This window comes from Melanerpes formicivorus, unplaced genomic scaffold, assembly GCF_026170545.1.
Source record: "Melanerpes formicivorus ecotype bairdi unplaced genomic scaffold, bMelFor1.0.p_v2 SCAF_116, whole genome shotgun sequence".
NCBI classification, from domain to species: Eukaryota; Metazoa; Chordata; class Aves; order Piciformes; family Picidae; genus Melanerpes; species Melanerpes formicivorus.
In genome coordinates, this window is record NW_027142468.1 from 1,386,615 (window position 1) to 1,409,072 (window position 22,458).

At 60.7% G+C, this 22,458-nt stretch overlaps 1 protein-coding gene across 6 annotated transcripts in view; it reads left to right on the forward strand.

Annotated features, from left to right (window-relative positions):
- Positions 1–1,567: 1,567 nt before the first annotated feature.
- Positions 1,568–22,458, forward strand: part of CEP250 (centrosomal protein 250) — a 55,265-nt gene continuing 34,374 nt past the window's right edge. For 4 of the 6 annotated variants that reach the window (XM_068167366.1, XM_068167367.1, XM_068167371.1 and 1 more), the window contains exons 1-13: positions 1,568–1,707; positions 3,142–3,198; positions 7,288–7,370; positions 7,850–8,015; positions 10,681–10,787; positions 11,814–12,041; positions 14,327–14,423; positions 15,500–15,592; positions 16,814–16,960; positions 17,257–17,435; positions 18,742–19,029; positions 20,807–20,951; positions 21,537–21,683. In XM_068167366.1, the coding sequence (XP_068023467.1) occupies positions 1,591–1,707; positions 3,142–3,198; positions 7,288–7,370; positions 7,850–8,015; positions 10,681–10,787; positions 11,814–12,041; positions 14,327–14,423; positions 15,500–15,592; positions 16,814–16,960; positions 17,257–17,435; positions 18,742–19,029; positions 20,807–20,951; positions 21,537–21,683 (1,854 nt within the window). In that variant the 5' untranslated portion in view covers positions 1,568–1,590. Of the gene's footprint in view, positions 1,708–3,141; positions 3,199–7,287; positions 7,371–7,524; positions 7,707–7,849; positions 8,016–10,680; positions 10,788–11,813; positions 12,042–14,326; positions 14,424–15,499; positions 15,593–16,813; positions 16,961–17,256; positions 17,436–18,741; positions 19,030–20,806; positions 20,952–21,536; positions 21,684–22,458 lie in introns of those variants that run through there. The other 2 variants (XM_068167369.1, XM_068167370.1) reach the window with 2 other exon arrangements.

Here is a 22,458-nt window from a genome sequence, read left to right on the forward strand (position 1 = left end):
TCAAAGCCATTGTTCCTCAGCCTGGCACTCCCAGCCCTTGGCCAGAGTCCCTCCCCAGCTCTCCTGGAGCCCTTCAGGTCCTGCAAGGCTGCTCTGAGGTCTCCCTGGAGCCTTCTCTTCTCCAGGCTGCACAGCCCCAACTCTCCCAGCCTGGCTCCACAGGGGAGGTTCTGCAGCCCTGTGGTCATCTTGATGGTCTCCTCTGGACCCTCTCCAGCAGCTGCAGATCCTTCTTGTGCTGGGGCAGCAGAACTGCTGCAGGTGGGGTCTGGGCAGAGCAGAGCAGAGGGGCAGAATCCCCTCCCTCGTTCTCAATCAGCTGTCTGTTCAGACATTGCCATACCTGAGATCAATGTATCTTAGTGGGCTGGGCAGGAAAAAAAGGGCAAAAGCAAAGGCAAGCAATCTGTACAAACTACTCTGTCTGCAAAAGAGGCTCTCTTGAGGCACTCTCCATCTAGGTGCTTGAAACCATGGCACCCCATGGCCCCCAGAGTGGAATATTGGCCTTCCAAGCACTCAGAGGCTTTTAAGGCCAGGCTGGATGTAGCTGTAAGCAGCCAGCTCTAGTGTGAGGTGTCCCTGCCCATGGCAGGGGGCTGCAACTGGCTGAGCCTTGAGGTCCCTTCTAGCCCTGTGATTCTATGATCCTGTTATGGCCCTACAGTAGTATGGAGCTATCACAGCTAAGCTCAAACGCCGGTGGCATCTTCAACGTGTAGATGGAAGGCTCAGTGCAGAGCAGACACAGGACAGGGTGGATGAGATGCTCAAGGCTTATTCCTTCTGGCTCAGTCTCTGTGTGCTGCCCGAGTGGCTTGGTTCACACAGTCCAGTGCTCCTTGGCCCATGCCGTCAACCCGGCTCCTCGCACAGCCTTCCCCACCCGTGTGCTTGGCACGGCTGCTGGCGGGCAGGCTGGCACCTATAACCCCCCTGCACCACACCGCCGACGGGGCAGCCTCTGCCCCGCGGAATGGCAGCGCCGCCACAGAAGCGTCCCGCGGCGCAGCTGCCGGGGCGAGCCGCTCCGCACAGCGCCCTGCGGGGGCGAGCCGCTCCGCGCAGCGCCCTGCCGGGGCCAGCCGCACCGCACAGCGCCCTGCGGGGGCGAGCCGCTCCGCGCAGCGCCCTGCCGGGGCCAGCCGCACCGCACAGCGCCCTGCGGGGGCCAGCCGCACCGCACAGCGCCCTGCCGGGGCGAGCCGCTCCGCACAGCGCCCTGCGGGGGCGAGCCGCTCCGCGCAGCGCCCTGCCGGGGCCAGCCGCACCGCACAGCGCCCTGCGGGGGCCAGTCGCACCGCACAGCGCCCTGCGGGAGCGAGCCACACCGCACAGCGCCCTGCGGGGGCCAGTCGCACCGCACAGCGCCCTGCCGGGGCGAGCCACTCCCCACAGCGCCCTGCCGGGGCCAGCCGCACCGCACAGCGCCCTGCCGGGGCCAGCCGCGCCGCACAGCGCCCTGCGGGGGCCTGCCGTCGGGCGGAGCGAGCAGCGGGGCGGGGCCATGGCGGTGGGGGCGGGGTCGCGGGCGGGGCCGTGGGCGGGGCCGCGGGGGTGGCGGGCTCGGGCCCGGGTGCCGGACGGGACATGGCGACGCGCGGCGGGCTAGCAGCCCGCGGCCGGGGCTCTCTGAGGCGGCGGCTGCAGAGTTCGCAGGAAGCGCAGCGCCGGCAAGCGGTGCTGGTGCGGAAGCTGCAGGCGAAGGTGAGGGGCGAGGGGGAAGCGGCGGCGGGGGAGTGCCCGGGAACCGGCCGCGGCGGTGGGGAGGAGGTGTCGGGGGTGGAAGGCGCGGCCCCAACGAGCTCCTGCCCGCGGCCTACCCCCGGCGCTGCCGCGGGCGGGACGGCGCCGAGCGCGGAGCTGGCGGCAGGCCCCGGGAGCTGCCCGGTGTGCTGTGCCTCCCGAGCCTTAGGCCACCCTAGCAGGGGACGGCCCCAGAGAGCGGAGCCGGCGAGGCTGGGCTTGCGCGGCCCCGGGCGGAGGCAGCCCCTCGGGAGCCGCTGGCGGCGAGGAGGGGGCCAGACCTGTGCGGAGGGTCGGGGCAGGGGGTGTCCTGCCCGGCCCAGTGCCCGGCGGCGGTCGCGGCGCTGCTGAGAGCTCCTCCTGCTCTGCTGGGCTGCGTTCGCCTGCCGCGGCTGAGCTGACACCCACGCTCCGAACGGCTGAGCAGGGCTGCCAGCAGAGCTAACCTTCCCTACTGGGTGCCGAACAGCAGTTTGGAGAACTCCTTTCTCCAGCTTAAGGACCCTCCGAACTTCAGGTTGGAAATAGTGATCTGGGGTTCGTGGTGTGGCTGCCCAAGTCTGTCTCCTAACCTGCAGCTGAGGAAGTGTGACCCAGCAGCAGCACGGGGAGGGGATTCTGCCCCTCTGCTCTGCTCTGCTCAGCCCCCACCTGCAGCACTGCCTCCAGCTCTGGGGCCCCCAGCACAAGGAGGACCTGGAGCTGCTGGAGAGCCTCCAGAGGAGGCCACAGAGACGCTCAGAGGGCTGCAGAGCCTCCCCTGTGGGGCCAGGCTGGGAGAGTTGGGGCTGTGCAGCCTGGAGAGGAGAAGGCTCCAGGGAGACCTCAGAGCAGCCTTGCAGGAGCTGAAGGGCTCCAGGAGAGCTGGGGAGGGACTCTGGCCAAGGGCTGGGAGGGACAGGCTGAGGAACAATGGCTTTGAGCTGGGAGAGGAGAGACTGAGAGTGGAGAGGAGGAAGAAGTTGTGGAGAGTGAGGTTGGGGAGAGCCTGGCACAGGCTGCCCAGGGAGGCTGTGGCTGCCTCCTGCCTAGAGGTGTTCAGGACCAGGCTGGATGAGGCCTTGAGCAGCCTGTGCTGGTGGGAGGGGTCCCTGCCCATGGCAGGGGGCTGGAGCTGGCTGAGCTGTCAGGTCCCTTCCAACCTAAAGCTGTGATCCACACTGCTTGCCATCATGGCCTTAGGATGAGCAGGTAACACTCTGCACAGAAGAAACCCTGCCTCAGTTTCTTTGCTGTTAAGGTGAAGCTTCTCTGTGTCATAACAGCTTACTGCTGGCTGTTTCAGCAGCACTGAAATGCTTTGGGGATGTAAAAGCTTGGGGGGAGGCTAATGCAGGGGGAGCAGAGCCTGTTCCAAGCTGCAGTTGCTGATTTGCCTCCTGTTTTTCCTTGCAGGTGCTGCAGTCCCAGGCTCGGTGCCGAGAGCTGGAGCAGCAGCTGGAGGCAGGAGGGGTGAGTGTGTGGGTTGCTGGCTGAAGATAGTGTCCATAGTGTTTGGAGAGAGAGAGAGAGCTCCTCAAAGCCACCACAGAGGTATCCAAGAGTTTGCTGTCTGAGGGTTTAAAGAAGTGTCCTGGGTTCAGCTAGGAGAGAGTTGGCTTTCCTCATAAGAGGTGGTGTCCCCCAGGGCTCGGTGCAGGGTCCAGTCCTGCTCAAGATCTTCATCAAGGGCCTGGATTGAGGGGACAGGGTTGGGCCCTCAGGCAGTTTGCTGGTGACACAGGACTGGGAGGGGTGGCTGATGTCCAGTGGTGACCAGGGCAGGCTGGAGCTGGCCTGAGGGGCACCTCCTGAGGTTCAGCAAGGATAAGTGTAGAGTCCTGCCCCTGGGCTGGAACAGCACCATGCACCAGTACAGCTCAGAGGTGACCTGCTGGGAGACAGCTCCATGGACAAGGACCTCGGAGTCCTGGTGGACAATAAGTCCTCCATGGGACAGCAATGTGTCAGTGAGGGCAAATGGTCTCCTGGGCTGCATCAGGAGGAGTGTGGCCAGCAGGTCATGGGAGGTTCTCCTTCCCCTCTACTCTGCCCTGTGAGACCACAGCTGGAGCACTGTGTCCAGTTCTGGGCTCCCCAGTTCCAGAGGGATCTGCTGGAGAGTGTCCAACAGAGGCTGTGAGGATGATGAAGGGCCTGGAACAGCTGATGGGGAAAGGCTGAAAGCCCTGAGCTGCTTAGCCTGGAGAAGAGCAGCCTGAGAGATCTGACCAAGGGCTACAAACATCTGCAGGGTGGTGCCAAGCAGCAGGGGCCAGGCTCTGCTCAGTGCTCTCCTGGGACAGGACAAGGAGCAGGGGACACAAACTGCAGCCCAGGAGGTTCCACCTCAGCATGAGAGAAACTTCTGTGGTGTGAGGCTGCTGGAGGCCTGGAGCAGGCTGCCCAGGGGGGGTTGTGGAGTCTCCTCCTCTGGAGGCTTTCAAGCCCCATCAGGGCACATTCTGGGGTGCCCTGCCCTGGGTGCCCCTGCTCTGGCAGGGGGCTTGGGCTGGGTGATCTGCAGAAGTCCCTCCCAGCCCCTACCCTTCAGTGATTCTGTGATTAAGCTGACAAGAGCCAGGCCAGCTGAGCCAGCCCCTGGGGTATGCAGTGCCCCATCTCATGCCTGAGGTTTCTGGGGTGGCTGTTGGGCAGCAAGGGTTGGCAGCATTGGCTATGCAGATCCTGCTTTGTATTTCACTTCCTCAGCAGTGTGCTTCCTGCTGCTCCTCTTTCCTTTCTGTTCTACTCAAATCTCCTTGCCTCAGCCTGCAGGGTTGTGCATTTTGCTCCCAGTTTCTCCTTCCCACCCCCCTGGGGAGCAGTTGTGTGAGCAGCTGGTGGGGCTCAGCTGCTAGCTGCACCTTAGGATGAGCAGGTAACTGCACTAGCTGTCAGCCTGACCTCAGTGCCAGGCAAGATCATGGCACAGGGCATCCTGAGTGCAATCACACAGCACTCACAGGATGGCCAAGGGCTCAGGCCCAGCCAGCATGGGGTTAGGAAGGGCAGGTCCTGCCTGAGCAACCTGAGCTCCTTCCATGCCCAGGGCACTGCCTGGTGGCTGTGGGGCAGGCTGTGGATGGAGTCTGCCTGGGCTGCAGCAAGGCCTTTGCCACCATCCCCCACAGCAAGCTCCTGGCCAAGCTGTCAGCCCCTGGCTGGGACAGCAGCAACTCTGAGCTGGGTGAGGAACTGGCTGGAGGCTGAGCCCAGAGAGTGGTGGTGAATGGTGCCACAGCCAGCTGGCAGCCAGGCCCCAGTGCTGTGCCCCAGGGAGCAGTGCTGGGCCCCAGCCTGTTCCATATCTTGATTGGTGATCTGGAGGAGGGGATGGAGTCCATCAGCAGTGAGTTTGCAGCTGACAGCAAGCTGGGGGCAGGAGTTGATCTGCTGGAGGGTAGAGAGGCTCTGCAGAGGGCCCTGGACAGGCTGGGCAGGTGGGCAGAGGCCAAGGGCAGGAGATTGAACACATCCAAGTGCCAGGTTCTGCACATTGGCCACAACACCATCACTGGAGGTGTTCAGGAGGAGACTTGATGGGGTGCTTGGTGCCATGGGTTAGTTGATTAGGTGGTGTTGGATTGGATGATAGGTTGGACTTGATGATCTTGAAGGTCTCTTCCAACCTGGTCCGGTCCGGTTCGGTTCTGTTCTGTTCTATTCTATTCTATTCTCCTGAGCATCTCAGGAGGTCAGAGCTTCCTCCAGGCACAGCAGTGCCCTAACTACAGAGAGGAAGAGAGGGGAAGGTGTTCCTCAGCCTGAGAAGCTGCCCAGTGTGGCACTCCCACAGGCAGGTACCCTCAGCTGATGCCCACCACCTGCAGCCAGGAAATGCCCTCCCAGCCTTTGTTTCCTAGGCTGATTCCAGCTGTGCAGCAGCAAGGCAAGCCCAGAGCCAGCTCTACATGCTCCCCATGCTGAACCCCAGCATTCTCACCTCCACCCCACTCTTCCTCACAGCCAGCCATGCAGTGCAATAACAGGCAGTGGAGCCCTGTCCCAAGACCTAGCACACCACCTTACTCCTGCAGTAAGGCACTCTGACACAACTGAAAGCCTGCTGGGTGGGCTTGCCAGGACTGGCACTGCTGGCACTATTGGATGCTTCAGGAATGGGAATTGCACAAAAGGCTGAGGGGCAAACTTGTTCCTTATCATGCTGTAATAATAATAAACCAGGTTGGAAGAGACCTTCAAGATCATCACATCCAACCTATCAACTAATCCAACACCACCTGAACAACTAACCCACGGCACCAAGCACCCCATCAAGTCCCCTCCTGAACACCTCCAGGGATGGGGACTCCAGCACCTCCCTGGGCAGCACATCCCAATGGGCAATCACTCTCTCTGTGTAGAACTTCTTCCTCACCTCCAGCCTCAACCTCCCCTGGCACAGCTTGAGACTGTGTCCTCTTGTTCTGCTGCTGGCTGCCTGGCAGAAGAGCTCAACCCCCACCTGGCTCCAACCTCCCTGCAGGGAGTTGCAGAGAGCAAGAAGGTCTCCCCTGAGCCTCCTCTTCTCCAGGCTAAGCAACCCCAGCTCCCTCAGCCTCTCCTCACAGGGCTGTGCCCCAGACCCCTCCCCAGCTTTGTTGCCCTTCTCTGGACACCTTCCAGCAGCTCAACCTCTTTCCTGACCTGAGGAGCCCAGAGCTGGACACAGGACTGCAGGTGTGGCCTGAGCAGTGCTGAGCACAGGGCAGGATGAGCTCCCTGCTCCTGCTGGCCACACTCTTCCTGCTGCAGGCCAGGATGCCCTTGGCCTTCTTGGCCCCCTGGGCACACTGCTGGCTCCTGTTCAGGCAGCTGTCAACCAGCACCCCCAGGTCCCTCTCTGCCTTGCTGCTCTCAGCCACTCTGACCCCAGCCTGTAGCACTGCCTGGGGTTGTTGTGGCCAAAGTGCAGAACCTGGCACTTGGATGTGTTCAATCTCCTGCCCTTGGCCTCTGCCCACCTGCCCAGCCTGTCCAGGGCCCTCTGCAGAGCTCTCCTACCCTCTCACAGCTCAACTCCTGCCCCCAGCTTGCTGTCAGCTGCAAACTCGCTGCTGATGGACTCCATCCCCTCCTCCAGATCACCAATCAAGATATGGAACAGGCTGGGGCCCAGCACTGCTCCCTGGGGCACAGCACTGGGGCCTGGCTGCCAGCTGGCTGTGGCACCATTCACCACCACTCTCTGGGCTCAGCCTCCAGCCACTTCCTAACCCAGCTCAGAGTTGCTGCTGGCCAAGCCAGGGGCTGACAGCTTGGCCAGGAGCTTGCTGTGGGGGATGGTGGCAAAGGCCTTGCTGCAGCCCAGGCAGACTCCATCCCCAGCCTGCCCCACAGCCACCAGGCAGTGCCCTGGGCATGGAAGGAGCTCAGGTTGCTCAGGCAGGACCTGCCCTTCCTAACCCCATGCTGGCTGGGCCTGAGCCCTTGGCCATCCTGTGAGTGCTGTGTGATTGCACTCAGGATGCCCTGTGCCATGAGGTAGAGGGGAAGGCAGTGGATGGTGGCAGTGGTGAAGGGAACACAGGAGTTTGACTAAATGTTTCCTTTCTTAAGGGATCCTTACCAGGCAGGTGGGGAGCCACTGAAGACCACAGCCTGGAGAATGCCTTGCAGCACTTGGAAGAGGAGCAGCAGAGGTACAGAGGTGTTCCATCACACTTGGTGTCTGGGATGACCATGGAAGTGCTGCCTGGGCTCCCCAGGGGAGCTGGGTGAAAGGAGAAAGGCCCCCAGGCTGCTCTCTGCTGTGGCAGCAGGCTTGTGTGCTCTGTTTTAAGAGGGGGGCTGACCTGGGTGACCTCCAAAAGTCCTTTTCCACCTTAGGTTCCCTTTGTGGGTCAGCAGGTGAGGGCCCTGGGGCAATGCTAGAGAGAGGCAGCGTGAAGGGGAGAAAGGATGTCCAAAGCTGAAGAGGAAGGGGGGAGCTGGAATTGTGGCTGGGAATTGAAGGCTCAGAGTAGGCATCCTCACCAGTGAGTTTGCCATCAGAGGGCTCTGGGCTGCTCCTGCCAAGCACTTCTGCTGCCTCTCAGTGTGGAGGGAGCTGGGAGCCCAAGGGCTGCTGCCTGGGGGGAGAGTGCTTCGGGCACCTCCTGGCTGTTTCTCCCTGTCCAAGGTGTGAGAATCTGGCAGAGGTGAATGCTCTCCTGAGGGCACACCTGCATGAAGCCAAGGAGGTGAATTCAGCCCTCAAGGAGGACATTGGAAAGCTGACAGCAGATTGGATGAGGGCCAGGGAGGAGCTGGAGCTGAAGGAGAGCGAATGGAGCAGCGAGCGGGAGGTGAGCAGCGGCTGCAGGCACCAGGGCGGGATGGGAGTGCCCTCTGTGCCTGCCGGGGAGAGCTTGCACTCTGAAGGCTGGGGCTGCAGGGACTGGGGGCAGGGGGGCTCTGCTTCTCCAGGGGTTGGGTGTGGGCTTGAAGCAGCTTTGCAGTGTGAGCCTGTGGGGAGGGAGGAGGCTGTGCTGCATCCTCTGCAGAGCGAGGAGCTCCAAGGCGGTTTCCAGCCTCTTTGGTTCTCTGGCTTAGTGGCCGTGGTGGTGGTGGGCTGGTGGTTGGACTTGGTGACCTTTGAGGGCCTTTCACTGAATCATAAATGGTCCAGGCTGGAAGGGAGCTCCAAAGCTCATCCAGTCCAGCCCCTGCCCCCAGCAGGGACATCCTCCACTGCCCAGAGCCCTCTCCAGCCTCCCCTGGAATAGCTCCAGGGATGGAGCCTCAACCACCTCCCTGGGCAGCCTGCTGCAGTGTTCCAGCAGCCTCCTGGGGCAGAACTTGTTCCTCACATCCAAGCTCAATCTGCTCTGCTCTGAAGCCATTGCCCCTGGGCCTGTCCCTGCAGGCCTTTGGGAGCAGTCCCTCTGCAGCCTTCCTGTAGGCCCCCCTCAGGTACTTGCAGGCTGCTCTGAGGTCTCCCTGGAGCCTTCTCCTCTCCAGGCTGAACACCCCCAGCTCCCTCAGCCTGTCCCCACAGCAGAGCTGCTCTGACCCCCTGAGCATTTTTGTGGCCTCCTCTGGAGTCTCTCCATGAGGTCCCTGTCCTTCCACCCTTTATCATTCTGTGCTGAGGGGCAGTGGCTTCTCTGTGGTGGTGTTGAAGAGCAGGGCACAGGGCTGTGGGGTGGAGCAGCCTCAGCAGATTGTGCCGGTGGCAGGCCACAGTGCTCAGGCTGGAAGGCAGCTGCTTGCTCTTGCTGTGCCCTGTGGGGCAGTCACACTTTTGAACAGCTCTTAAATCTCCATCCAAGAGCTCTTGAGGCTCCAGTGGAGGCTGGGGAGGGCTGTGGGCTGTCAGATTCAGATAGCAGAAGACCAGGAGAGGCCTCCCTCAGCAAGAGCCTGTTGGAGGGAAATCTGCCACTGCTCCTGGAGGGGCTGGGCTTTGTCTTCCCTCAGCAGGGCTGTTAGATACTTCTGCCAGCTGAGGTGATGAATCCAGGAGCAGCTGCTGCAGGGAGGGTGGGGCTGCAGGGCCCTCCTCCAGATCATCAATGAAGATGTTAAAGAGCACAGGGCCCAGCACTGCTCCCTGGGGCACACCACTGGGGCCTGGCTGGCAGCTACAGCAGAGCTGAGCTGAGCTGCCCAGCACCCTGCCAGGCTGAGCCTTCCACCTGCCCAGTGCAGGGCACTGCACTGCTGCTCCTGGGAGAGGATTCCAGTGCCTGGCAGTGCTCAGGGGCAAACATTTCCCCCTGGAGTGCCCTGGGAATGTCCCCAGCAGTACCTTGTTCCCATCACCCCTTGGCTTTTCCATGGGCCTCCTTGTCAGAAGGGAGCCTCCATCCTCCTGGGAGCCTCCCTGTATGTCCTGCTCCACAGTGGGAAGGTCTGCCCTGAGCTTCCTCTTCTCCAGGCTGAACAACCCTAGCTCTCCTCAGCCTCTCCTCACAGGGCAGAACTTCCACTCATAGAATGGTCTGGATTGGAAGTGACTTCCAAAGAGACCCTCAGCCCCCTCTGCAGCAAACAGAGGCATCCTCAGCTAGATCAGCCCTGCCCTCACAGCCCCTCCCTGGGCCCCCCCAGCCTGTGCACATAGTATCATAGTATCAGTCAGGGTTGGAAGGGACCACAAGGATCAGCTAGTTCCAACCCCCCTGCCATGGGCAGGGACACCCCACACTAGATCAGGCTGCCCAGAGCCTCAGCCAGCCTGGCCTTAAACACCTCCAGGGGCAGGGCCCCAACCACCTCCCTGCACAACCCATTCCAGGGCTTCACCACTCTCATGGGGAAGAACTTCCTCCTCCCCTCCAGCCTGAATCTCCCCACCTCCAGCTTCATTCCATTCCCCCTAGTCCTATCACTGCCTGAGATCCTGAGCAGTCCCTCCCCAGCCTTCCTGGAGCCCCCTTCAGATCCTGGAAGGCCACAATGAGGTCACCTGGGAGCCTTCTCTTCTCCAGACTGAACAGCCCCAACTCCTTCAGTCTGTCCTCACAGCAGAGCAGCTCCAGCCCTCTGCTCATCCTCCTGGCCCTGCTCTGGACACCTTCCAGCACCTCCACATCCCTCTTGCCATAGGGGCTCCAGAACTGGAGGCAGTACTCCAGGTGGGGTCTCCCCAGAGCTGAGCAGAGGGGGAGAATCACCTCCCTTGCCCTGCTGGCCACACTTCTCCTGCTGCAGCCCAGGCTCTGATTGGCTTTCTGGGCTGCAAGTGCACACTGAGAGCTCCTGCTGAGCTTCTCCTCCCCCAGCACCCCCAAGGCTCTCTCCTCAGGGCTGCTTTCCAGCCAGTCCCTGCCCAGCCTGGCTTTGTGCCTGGGATTGCCTCCACCCAGCTGCATCCCCTGTGCACTGCAGGGCCCTGATGCCTCAGCTGGAGCTGTCATTACAGGAGGTCTGCTGGTGTTGGTTGTCCTCTCTCCTGCCTGCAGGGCTTGTGCAGTGCCAGCCAAGGCTGAGCTGACCTTTCTTGTCCTCTTGTCTCTGCCTGCTCAGCTTTATGACAGCCACCTGAGGGGGGAACACAAACGGCTGCTCGGCCTCTGGTGCCAGGTGGTGACCTTCCGCCGCCACTTCCTGCAGATGAAGACAGCCACTGACCGGTGAGGACGAGCTCAGGTTGGCCTCTTGCACCTCAACAGCAGCAAAGGCAGCCTTAAATCACAGAACACAGAGTGCCAGGGGCTGGGAGGCAGCTCCAGAGCTCACCCAGGGAGAGGGCACACAGGAACACAGGCTGGAGAGGGCTCTGGGCAGCCTGCTCCAGGGGAGGATGTCCCTGCTGGGGGCAGGGCTGGGACTGGATGAGCTGTGGAGCTCCCTTCCAGCCCAGCCCATGCTGTGATTCTAAGGTATAGTAGGAACATTGAAGAAGGGTAATTAGAGGCCCTTGGAGCCTCCTGGCTGTGCCACACAGCTTCCTCCTTGTCTCTGGGCAGAGAACAGACTCACTCCTCAGTGGACTCACTGCTGAGCTGTGCCTTGGTGAGCTCAGATATGTCCTGATCCCAAGGTGTCAGCTGAATCCTTTGTCCCCAGCAAAGGGCTCACAGAGTCACCATGGCTGGGAAAGGCCTCTAAGAGCATCAGGTCCAGCCATGGTCTGACCCCCCCAGGGCCACTGCTGCACCACATCCCTGAGCACCATATCAGGAAGGCTTTTAAACCCCTCCAGAGGTGGGGATGCAACCACTGCCCTGCTCCAGCCTTTGAGAACCCTTTTGGTACAGAAGTTTCTCCTCCTCTCCAACCTGACCCTCCCCTGGCCTAACCTGATGCCCTTTTCTCTTGTCCTATCAGTTGTGACTTGTGAGAGGAGCCCAACCCCCAGCTCCCTGCAGCCTCCTCTCAGGGAGCTGGAGAGAGCAAGGAGACCTCCCTCAGCCTCCTCTTCCCCACACCCAACCCCCCCCAGCACCCTCAGCTGCTCTTCTCCAGCCCCTCCCCCAGCTTTGCTGCCCTCTGTGCCCTCTCCAGCCCTTCCATGTCTCTCTCAGTGCCCAAACCTGAGCACAGTGCTCAAGGTGCAGCCCCACAAGTGCTGTGTTGTCTTTCCTGCCAGCTCCAACTGTGAGGCAGCTGCCAGGGGTGGTGGTGTGAACATCAGCTCTTCCTGTGTCCTCCTGCAGGGATCTGTCAGAGCTGAGGGCAGAGCAGCTGAGGCTTTCTGGATCCATCCTGGTGCACTGCTCCCACCTGAGCTCTGGCCTGCAGCTCTGGCAGTCAGTCACTCTGGGGAGAGCTGTCCTGAAGGAGCAGGCACAGCAGCAGGAGGGGCAGAGCATGCAGCAGAAGATGCAGGAGGTGAAGAGCTTGCAAGGGCAGGAGGATCTGGAGAAGAAGGAGCTTCAGGACAGGTGAGGGTGCTTTTAACTCTGCTCTCAGCAGCATTGGCTGCTGGGGCTGCTGCTTGGGCTCTCAGCTGGGCTGTGCTCACTTGCAAAGCACAGTGTGGTGGGGTGAAGATCCCCCCCAGCAGGAAATTGCCAGAGCAGCTCAGCTGGGAGCAGGATATGCATTCACCAGCAAGAACTACAGTCTGAGAGGAAAGGCAGTGAGCAGGCACAGAACATCCAACAGTTACAGGGACTTGGAGTTGGTTAACAGCACAGGAACCCCCTGGGCAAACCCAGGGCAGTCAACAGCTTTCCCCTTCCCTCTGCCCTCCTCTACACCAGGGGCAAGAGAAAGAGCAGAGAGTTGTTTGGTAGTGCTTAGCCCAGAAAGGGAGCACAGCCAGGGTCAGCAGAGAGCCAGCAGGATCAGAGAGGCACAGAGCTGCCAGGGCTGGAAGGGAGCTCAAGGCTCAGCCAGCCCCAACCCCCTGCCATGGGCAGGGACACCTCACACCACAGCAGGTTGCTCACAGCCACCTCCAGCCTGGCTGCAAACACCTCCAGGCAGGAGGCTTCCACCACCTCCCTGGGCAGCCTGTGCCAGGCTCTCACCACCCTCCTGGGCAACAACTTCTTCCTCACAGCCAAGCTCAATCTCCCCACTTCTAGTTCTGCTCCATCCCCCCCAGTCCTATCCCTCCCTGACACCCCAGAGCAGAGGGGCAGGATCCTCTCCCTCCACCTCTGCCAATGGGCACTGGCAGCTGAGCTGCCCTTGGCCTTCTGGGCTGCCAGTGCCCATTGCTGCCTTTCTGTCCCAGGCCTGATTCCTGCCCCCCTCAGAGCTCTCCCAGACCCCTATCCCTCCCTGACCCCCTCCAAAGTCCCTCCCCAGCTCTCTTGCAGCCCCCTGCAGATCCTGGAAGGCCACCAGAAGGTCTCCTGGGAGCCTTCTCCTCTCCAGCCTGCACAACCCCAACTCTCTCAGGCTGGCTCCAGAGCAGAGCAGCTCCAGCCCTCTGCTCCTCCTCCTGACCCTGCTCTGGACACCTTCCAGCCCCTCCAGAGCCTTCCTGGCACAGAGGCTGCAGAGCTGGCCCCAGAGCTCCAGCTGTGGGCTCAGCAGAGTGGAGCAGAGGGGCAGAATCCCCTCCCTGGCCCTGCTGGCTATGCTAAGCCCCAGCCAGAGTGCGGAAGTGAGCAGAGATCAAGTCAGCACATGCAACCCCCCTGTGGTGCCAGGCTGTCCCATGGACTGTTTGGAACTTGCCATTCTTTCCCTTTTTACACCCAGGGGTGATTTATTTACATTCTGCTACTTTCTGTGGCCTGGAACTGCCACAACAGAGAGCCACAGAGTTGCCAGGGCTGGAAGGGACTCCAAGGCTCAGCCAGCCCCAACCCCCTGCCATGGGCAGGGACACCTCACACCACAGCAGGTTGCTCACAGCCACCTCCAGCCTGGCTGCAAACACCTCCAGGCAGGAGGCTTCCACCACCTCCCTGGGCAGCCTGGGCCAGGCTCTCACCTCCCTCCTGGGCAACAACTTCTTCCTCACAGCCAAGCTCAATCTCCCCACTCCTAGTGCTGCTCTATCCTCCCCAGCCCAGTCAACAGCCACAGGGAGCAGCTCTGCCTCTGTGCCCAGTCAGGCTCCTGCCTTCAGCAGGATGGACACAAGAGCATTTGGCAGGCAGGAGCTCTGCTGCATGAGGCAGGGCTGGAGAGAGCTTGCTCACTGCGGTGCTCACTGTCAGCTGGCTCTGGGTGGGCACTGGAGAGCAGTGTAAAGAAAGAGCTCTGGCTCTTGTGGATCCCTCCTCCTACCCAGGGCTGTGCTAGAGGAGCTGGAAGGGATTTGCCCAGGGTCATCCTGAGTGCTGTGCCACCTCAGTACTGGCATTCCCTGCAGGGCTGAGTGCAGAAGGCCTCTAGGGCCAGGAGAGCCCTGAGGCAAAATCAATCCCATGGCCTTGGAGAGCTGAGCTCTGCCTTGGCTGCAGCTGCTGCCTTCAACTTGCTCTGCTCCTCTGGGAGCCTCTGAGCTCCTTAGCTGCTGGTGGGGTGCAGGGCTCTGGGCCTGGCACAGGGGGTGGGGGGCAGGCCACAGGAGGTGGGGTGCAGGCACAGGAGGTGGGGTGCAGGGCTCTGGGCCTGGCACAGGAGGTGGGGTGCAGGCACAGGAGGTGGGGTGCAGGCACAGGAGGTGGGGTGCAGGGCTCTGGGCCTGGCACAGGAGGTGGGGTGCAGGCACAGGAGGTGGGGTGCAGGGCTCTGGGCCTGCCACATTGACTTCTCTTCCCAGGGTAATGGAGCTCTCAGCCCTGCTTGCCCAGTCTCAGAAGCAGAATGAGGAGAAGGAGAGGGCCATGAAAGCTCTGAGTGACACAGTGGAGATCCTGGTATGCTCTGCCTGGGCTTGGCTCTCCAGCCTCAGCACCAAGGAGCTTGAGGAGCTTGAGGAGCATGGCTTCCTCAAGAGAGCCACAGAACTCCTTGGGTTGGAAAAGCTCTCCAAGGTCACCCAGTCCAACCCCAACCCAACCCCCCCATGGCCACCAAACCCTGGCCCCAGGTGCCATGGCCACAGCTTCAACCTCTCCAGCCATGGGGACTCCACCACCGCCCTGGGCAGCCTCTGCCAGGCCCCTGACCACTCTGCAGCAAAGGAATTTGTCCTTTTCCCAACCTCAGCCTCCCCTGGCACAATCTCAGGCCAGTTCCTCTCCTTCTCTCACCTGAGAGCAGGGAGCAGAGCCCAACCCCCAGCTCCCTGCAGCCTCCTCTCAGGGAGCTGCAGAGAGCAATGAGGTCTCCCTCAGCCTCCTCTGCTCCACACCCAACCCCCCCAGCTCCCTCAGCTGCTGCTCCCCAGCCCTCTTCTCCAGACCCTGCCCCAGCTTGGTTGCCCTTCTCTGGCCCTGCTCCATTCCTCAGTGTCCTTCTTGCAGTGATGGGCCCTGAACTGAGCTCAGGATTCAAGCTGTGGCCTCAGCAGTGCCCAGCCCAGGGGCACCATCCCTGCCCTGCTCCTGCTGCCCACCCCACTGCTGCTCCAGGCCAGGCTGCTGGAGACCTTCTTGGCCCCCTGGGCACTGCTGGCTCCTGTTCAGATGGCCAAGATAGAGCACTCAGGATGCTAAGTGGAACTTCAGGCACAAAGCCAAAGCTCTCCCTGTGTGCTTGGGGTCAGTGCAGTGCAGGCTGCAGGCAGCTCAGGTGTCTTCCTCGGGGGGGGTTGCCCCAGTGCTGTTCTGCCTGAGGAATCCCAATCCCTTGGGCCTGACAGCTTCATAGCAGGCTGTCCAAAGCAGCTGTTGGGTTTTCTCCTTAGCTTTAGGACAGGAGGAGTTCAGTAGAGCTGGGAAGGAGCACTCTGGCATCACTGAGGCTGAGGCCTGTTGGCAGGAGAGTGCTGCTGAGTAGCACAGAGGGCAGCAGCTCTTTCCTGCCTGCCCTTCCCTTCCTCTGTTTTCAGGAAGCAAGTCAGTTAGAACATGAAGCTTCATGGAGTAAAAGTGCCACAGGAGAGAACCTTGCCCTCCAAAAGCTGATAAAGGGTCTAGCTGAGGTGAGTACAGAGCTGGGGCTGCAGCCCTGCCCAGCTGATGTACAGGTGCTTGAGGGAGGCACCAGAGCAGCCCAGGGGCCAGAGGGAAGTGTTCTCTATTGGCTGTGGTCACTGCTGCTGGCTGCTTAGTTCTTACACCACTCTCCTGACCTAAAGCCACCTCCTGAGTTGCCACAGTGCTCCTCTGGCACTCCAGCTGGCTCAGCAGCAGTTGCAGTACCTCTGCCTCTCTCCAAGTCAGTTCTGTCCCCTTATGCCTTCAGATTTATCCTGCTCAGTGGTCAGGAGCAGAAGCTTTCTCATTGCTGGTGTCCAGTGCTCAGCAGCTTCCTCCTGCCTTGGGCAGCCTTCATACTGCAGAATCAGCCAGCTTGGTAAAGACCTCAGAGGCCATCAAGTCCAACCTGTGACCTAATCCCCAACCCCTCCTGACAACTAAACCAGGGCTCCAAGTGCCACATCCAGGCCTTTCTTGAACACCCCCAGGGATGGGGACTCCACCACCTCCCTGGGCAGCACATCCCAATGGCTAACAACTCTCTCAGGGAAGAACTTTCTCCTCACCTCCAGCCTGAACCTCCCCTGGCACAGCTTGAGACTGTGTCCTCTTGTTCTGCTGCTGGTTGCCTGGGAGAAGAGACCAACCCCCAGCTGGCTACAACCTCCCTACTCCTACCTACTTCTTCAGGGAGTTGCAGAGAGCAAGAAGGTCTCCCCTGAGCCTCCTCTTCTCCAGGCTGAGCAACCCCAGCTCCCGCAGCCTCTCCTCACTTCCTTCTGCTGTGTGCAGTGGTGGCCTGGTGCCTGTGTGTGTGGCTCTGAGAAGCTGAAAGGGACCAGAGGCATTCCTGAGAGCTCCAAGCAGCTGAGCATGCAGGCAGCCTCCAGGCACTTCACCCTTTCTGCTTCTTCAGAATAGAATTAACCAGGTTGGAAAAGACCTTTGAGATCCTCCAGCCCAACCTCTCCCCCAGCACCACCTGATCAGCTACACCCTGGCACCAAGGGCCTCAGCCAGGCTCTGCCTGGACACCTCTCTCCTCAGAATGCCCTGGGATGCTTGTGGCCACAAGAGCCAAACTTCTTTGTTGACTGAAGAAACGAGAGCTTGGAGTTTTCAGTGACTCTGGGGTGAAGTGGAGGGGGGCAAAAAGGAGAGGCAGGCAGAGGAATGGAAGCAGGTTGAGCAAGGAGTGTGACAGCTTTGCTGTGGGCTTTCAGATGGTGTTGGAGGGCAGTGGCAGCCCTGACAGTTCCCAGCATGCAGAGGCCAGCAGCCTCCTCTCTCCCTGCCTGAGCTCCCTCGATGCAGAGCATGCCCTTCTCTTGGTTCAGGAGGCACTGGCACAGAGGCAAGGGGCAGCACAGGTGAGGATTTCTGCTTCCCCTCCTCCCTGGCTCCAGGCTCAGCTGCTGAGGCCTCCCTTAGCTTCAGACCTTTCCATTCACTCAGTTTCTTTCTAGCCTTGGCTCCCTCTTGCCTTGCCAGTATGACCAGCTCTGTGTTTCCCTGCTTTTCCCTCCTGGCTCTCCACTCCTCTCATCACAGCTTTTGCCTTCAGCTGAGCTGGTGCTCAGCTTGCTGCTCCTTTCAGCTGTCAGGAGCCCTCTTCCCTGCTCTCCTTACTGCTTCCTTGTGCTCTTCCCCTGCCCATTCCTTGCAGGCCCTAAAAGAAGAGCTCTTTGCCACCAAGGACTCTGTCAGTTGCCTGATGCAGCAGCACAGACAGCAGGAAGAGAAGTGCAGGAAGCTGCAGCAGAGCCTTGAGCAGCTGGAGGAGGAATGCAGGATGTCCAGCAGCCACCAGCAGCACCTCCAGGCTCTGGTGGAAACACTCCAAGGGTGAGTGCTGTCTCCTGCTGCACTCTGGAGGCAATCTGCCCCCAGTGCAGGCAGCTCAGACGTGTCAGGGGCAAAGAACTCACAGAGTGCCAGGGGCTGGAAGGGAGCTCCAGAGCTCACCCAGGGCAGGGCACACAGGAACACAGCCGGGGGGGTTGGAATCTCTCCAGAGAGGGAGACTCCACAGCCCCCCTGGGCAGCCTGCTCCAGGCCTCTCTCACCCTCACAGGGCACCAATGCTTCCTCCTGTGTCCATGGCACTTCCTCTGCCTCAGCTTCCACCACTGCCCCTTGGGCTGGCATTGGGCATCCCCCAGCAGAGCCTGGCTCCAGCCTCTGGGCATCACCCTGCACAGCTTTAGCCCCAGCCAGGAGCTCACCCTCAGGCTGCTCCTCTCCAGGCTCCAGAGCCCTCAGCTTCCTCAGGCTCTCCTCCTGAGGAAGATCTTCCACTGCCTGCAGCATCTCTGTGGCTCTGTGCAGGACTCTCTCAAGCAGTTCCCTGAGGTCCTTCCTGAGCTGAGAGCCCAGAGCTGGACACAAGATTCCAGCTGTGGCCTCAGGGGCAGGAGAACCTCTCTGACCTCCTCCCCACAGCCCTTCTAACCCAGCCCAGGAGTCCCTTGGCCTTCTTGGCCACAGAGCTCATTGCTGGCTCATGGTCAACCTCCCACCCACCAGCACCCCCAGGTGCCTTTCCCCTTCACTGCTCTCCAGCAGCTCAGTGCCCAACCCCTCCTGCTCCCTGGGGTTGTTCTTTCCCAGGTGCCAGGCTCTCCCCTTGCCCTTGCTGGGCTCCCCCCCAGCCCTGCTGCACTCTTTGCTCTGAGTTTGTCTCTTGAGAGTCTTCCATCCCCTGAGCCTGGGAGATGAGCAGAGCTGAGAAGCAGCCAGGGGGCAACTAATGGAGTGATGAGCACAGGCATGGAGTGGTGGCCACAGAGCACATTGCCCTGCCCTGCCCTGCCACATGTGCCCCTCTTTGGCCCTTGGGCATCCTCCTGTCACTGCTTTTCATGCTCCACTGTGAATCCTCAGGCTGGCTTGGAGCTCCAGAGCAGGCTTGGAATGCAAGGTGCTGCCTCTTGATGTGCTGCTCCTGAGCTCTGTGCTCTGGGTGCCCTTCCCTGGCCACTGCTTCTCGCTAGGTGATGCTTCTCACTTTCTCTTTCCCTCCTCAGCTTCCTTGTGAGGGCAGGAGCAAGGTTTTCCCTTACTTTGCTCCCCACAGCTCCCTCCTGGAATGGTGGGGATGGGACCAGTAGCCCTTCAGGCCTCTCTGTGTAACTGAGCCTTGTCTCTGCAGTGACTGTGCCAACCTGGAGCAAGCCAGGGAGGAGCTGGAGCAGCAGCTTGAAGCAGCAAAGCAGGAAGCCTCTGAGCTGCAGCAGAGCAACTCTGAGCTGCAGCAGAGCAACTCTGAGCTGCAGCAGAGCAACTCTGAGCTGCAGCAGAGCAACTCTGAGCTGCAGCAGAGCAACTCTGAGCTGCAGCAGAGCAACTCTGAGCTGCAGCAGAGGGAGGATTCAGCTCAGGAAGAGAAGATGGAGCAGCAGCAGAGAATGGAGAAAGCTCATCATGCCCAGGAGCTCCTGTGAGTCTGAAAGCTTTCACAGAGTCATTCAGGATGGAAAAGAGCCTCAGGACCCCCAAGGCCAAGCACTGACCCTCCTCTGCAGGGCTCACCCCTAACCCCACAGCCCCAAGCACCACATCCAAACCACCTCCAAACACCTCCAGGGGTGGTGACTCCACCACCCCCCTGGGCAGCCTCTGCCAGTCTCTGACCACTCCTGGTGGGACTTTTGTTCATGTCCAGCCTAACCCTCATGCTGAGGTGGAACCTCCTGGGCTGCAGTTTGTGGCCCCTGCTCCTTGTCCTGCCCCAGGAGAGCACTGAGCAGAGCCTGTCCCCTGCTGCTTGGCACCACCCTGCAGATGGTTGTGACCATTCATCAGATCTCCTCTCAGGCTGCTCTTCTCCACACTAACCAGCCCCAGGGCTCTCAGCCTTTCCCCATCAGCTGTTCCAGTCCCTTCACCATCCTCACAGCCTCCCTTGGACACTCTCCAGTATGTTCCTGTCCCTCTTGAGCAGGGGAGCCCAGAACTGGGCACAGTGCTCCAGCTGTGGTCTCAGCAGGGCAGAGCAGAGGGAGGGGAGAACCTCTCCTGACCTGCTGGCCACACTCCTCCTTAATGCCCCCCAGGTGCATATCAAAGAGATGAGAGAGTTAAATTAAGCCTCTGTTAGGCTGGGAGCCCTTGAGCTGCTTGGGAGCATTCCCTGATCTCTGGGAGCTTGTTTTCCTTTCTCAGTGCTTCAGCTGCAGCAGCTCTGCTCAGGAAGTTGCAGCATTCTTTGGGTGGCAGTGTGAAAGCTGTTGGAAAGAGCTCCAGCTGCTGGGGCTGGGGCAGAGCATGGGCAGCAGAGTGCTCCTGCATCCAAAGCTGCTGTGGCTGGGGCAGGAGGATGCTCCTGCATCCAAAGCTGCTGGGGCTGGGGCAGGAGGATGCTCCTCCATCCAAAGCTGCTGGGGCTGGGGCAGGAGGATGCTCCTGCATCCAAAGCTGCTGGGGCTGGGGCAGGAGGATGCTCCTCCATCCAAAGCTGCTGGGGCTGGGGCAGGAGGATGCTCCTCCATCCAAAGCTGCTGGGGCTGGGGCAGAGCATGGGCAGCAGAGTGCTCCTCCATCCAAAGCTGCTGTGGCTGGGGCAGGAGGATGCTCCTGCATCCAAAGCTGCTGGGGCTGGGGCAGGAGCATGCTCCTCCATCCAAAGCTGCTGGGGCTGGGGCAGAGCATGGGCAGCAGAGTGCTCCTCCATCCAAAGCTGCTGGGGCTGGGGCAGAGCATGGGCAGCAGAGTGCTCCTCCATCCAAAGCTGCTGGGGCAGAGCATGGGCAGGAGGATGCTCCTGCATCCAAAGCTGCTGGGGCAGGGCATGGGCAGGAGGATGCTCCTGCATCCAAAGCTGCTGGGGCTGGGGCAGGAGGATGCTCCTGCATCCAAAGCTGCTGGGGCTGGGGCAGGAGGATGCTCCTGCATCCAAAGCTGCTGGGGCTGGGGCAGGAGGATGCTCCTGCATCCAAAGCTGCTGGGGCTGGGGCAGGAGGATGCTCCTGCATCCAAAGCTGCTGGGGCTGGGGCAGGAGGATGCTCCTGCATCCAAAGCTGCTGGGGCTGGGGCAGGAGGATGCTCCTCCATCCAAAGCTGCTGGGGCTGGGGCAGGAGGATGCTCCTGCATCCAAAGCTGCTGGGGCTGGGGCAGGAGGATGCTCCTCCATCCAAAGCTGCTGGGGCTGAGGCAGGGCATGGGCAGGAGGATGCTCCTCCATTTAAACCTGCTGTGTCTTTGCTTTGCTCCTAGGCTGAAGGACTTGGCTGCCCTGGAAGGCAAACATTCCCTGTTACAGAGTGAGCTGGTGGCTGCAAGAGAGACACTGGAGGAGTCACACCTCCAGAGGGACCTGCTGAAGCAAGAGAAGCAAGAGCTTGCCATGGCACTGGAGAAGGTTTGCTCACCTCAGTGCTGCTGGGAGTGGGAGAGGGGACAGCAAGAGCACCCCAGGGGCTGTGTGTGGCACCAGTAGCAGCAGTGTTGGGCAGCAGTGCCCAGGGGACACAGGCTCTTGAGGAGCTTCTTTGGAACACTGAGCTGGGAGCACCTCACAGGCTCAGAGGGGGCCTGGAGTTGCTGCCTGAAGTCAGGGATCTCACCCAGAATCTCACAGAAGCATTCAGGCTGGAAAAGAGCCTCAGGACCCCCAAGGCCAAGCACTGACCCTGCTCTGCAAGGCTCACCCCTGACCCACAGCCCCAAGCACCACATCCAAACCACCTCCAAACACCTCCAGGGGTGGTGACTCCACCACCCCCCTGGGCAGCCTCTGCCAGTCTCTGACCACTCCTGATGGGAAAGAACTTTCCCTAATGTCCCCTGCTGCAGCTTGAGGCCATTGCCTCTTGTCCTGGCACTAATTCCCTGTGAGCAGAGACCAGCAGCAGCCTCTCCACAGCCTCCTTTCAGGCAGCAGAGAGTGGTGAGGTCTCCCTCAGCCTCCTCTCTCCTCTGCCACCACATTCTCCTGTCTCTCCAGGCCGAGCAGTCAGTGGCAGAGCTGACAGGGGCTCAGAACAAGATGAGTGCTGAAAGAGCTGATCTGCAGGTGGCAGCAGCAAAGATGAGCAGCATCAGTGAAGCTCTGGCCCTGGATAAAGTGCAGCTGAACCAGCTGCTGCTGCAGGTGAGCAGCAGCTTACCAGGTTTGCAGCTGCAGCTGCTCTTTCATCCTCAGGCTCCTTGCCTGACTAGCACAGAGTCACCAAGCTTGGAAGAGACCTCAGAGATCATCAGATCCAACCTGGCACCACAGACCTCATGGCTAGACCATGGCACCAAGTGCCACATCCAATCCCTCTGGAACACCTCCAGGGATGGGGACTCCACCACCTCCCTGGGCAGCACATCCCCAGGGCCAATCTCTCTTGCTGGGAAGAACTTTCTCCTCACCTCCAGCCTCAACCTCCCCTGGCACAGCTTGAGACTGTGTCCTCTTGTTCTGCTGCTGCTTGCCTGGGAGAAGAGCCCAACCCCCACCTGGCTCCAACCTCCCTGCAGGATGTTGCAGAGAGCAAGAAGGTCTCCCCTGAGCCTCCTCTTCTCCAGGCTAAGCAACCCCAGCTCCCTCAGCCTCTCCTCACAGGGCTGTGCCCCAGACCCCTCCCCAGCTTTGTTGCCCTTCTCTGGACACCTTCCAGCAGCTCAACCTCTTTCCTAACTTGAGGAGCCCAGAGCTGGACACAGGACTGCAGGTGTGGCCTGAGCAGTGCTGAGCACAGGGCAGGATGAGCTCCCTGCTCCTGCTGGCCACACTCTTCCTGCTGCAGGCCAGGATGCCCTTGGCCTTCTTGGCCCCCTGGGCACACTGCTGGCTCCTGTTCAGGCAGCTGTCAACCAGCACCCCCAGGACCCTCTCTGCCTGGCTGCTCTCAGCCACTCTGCCCCCAGCCTGTAGCACT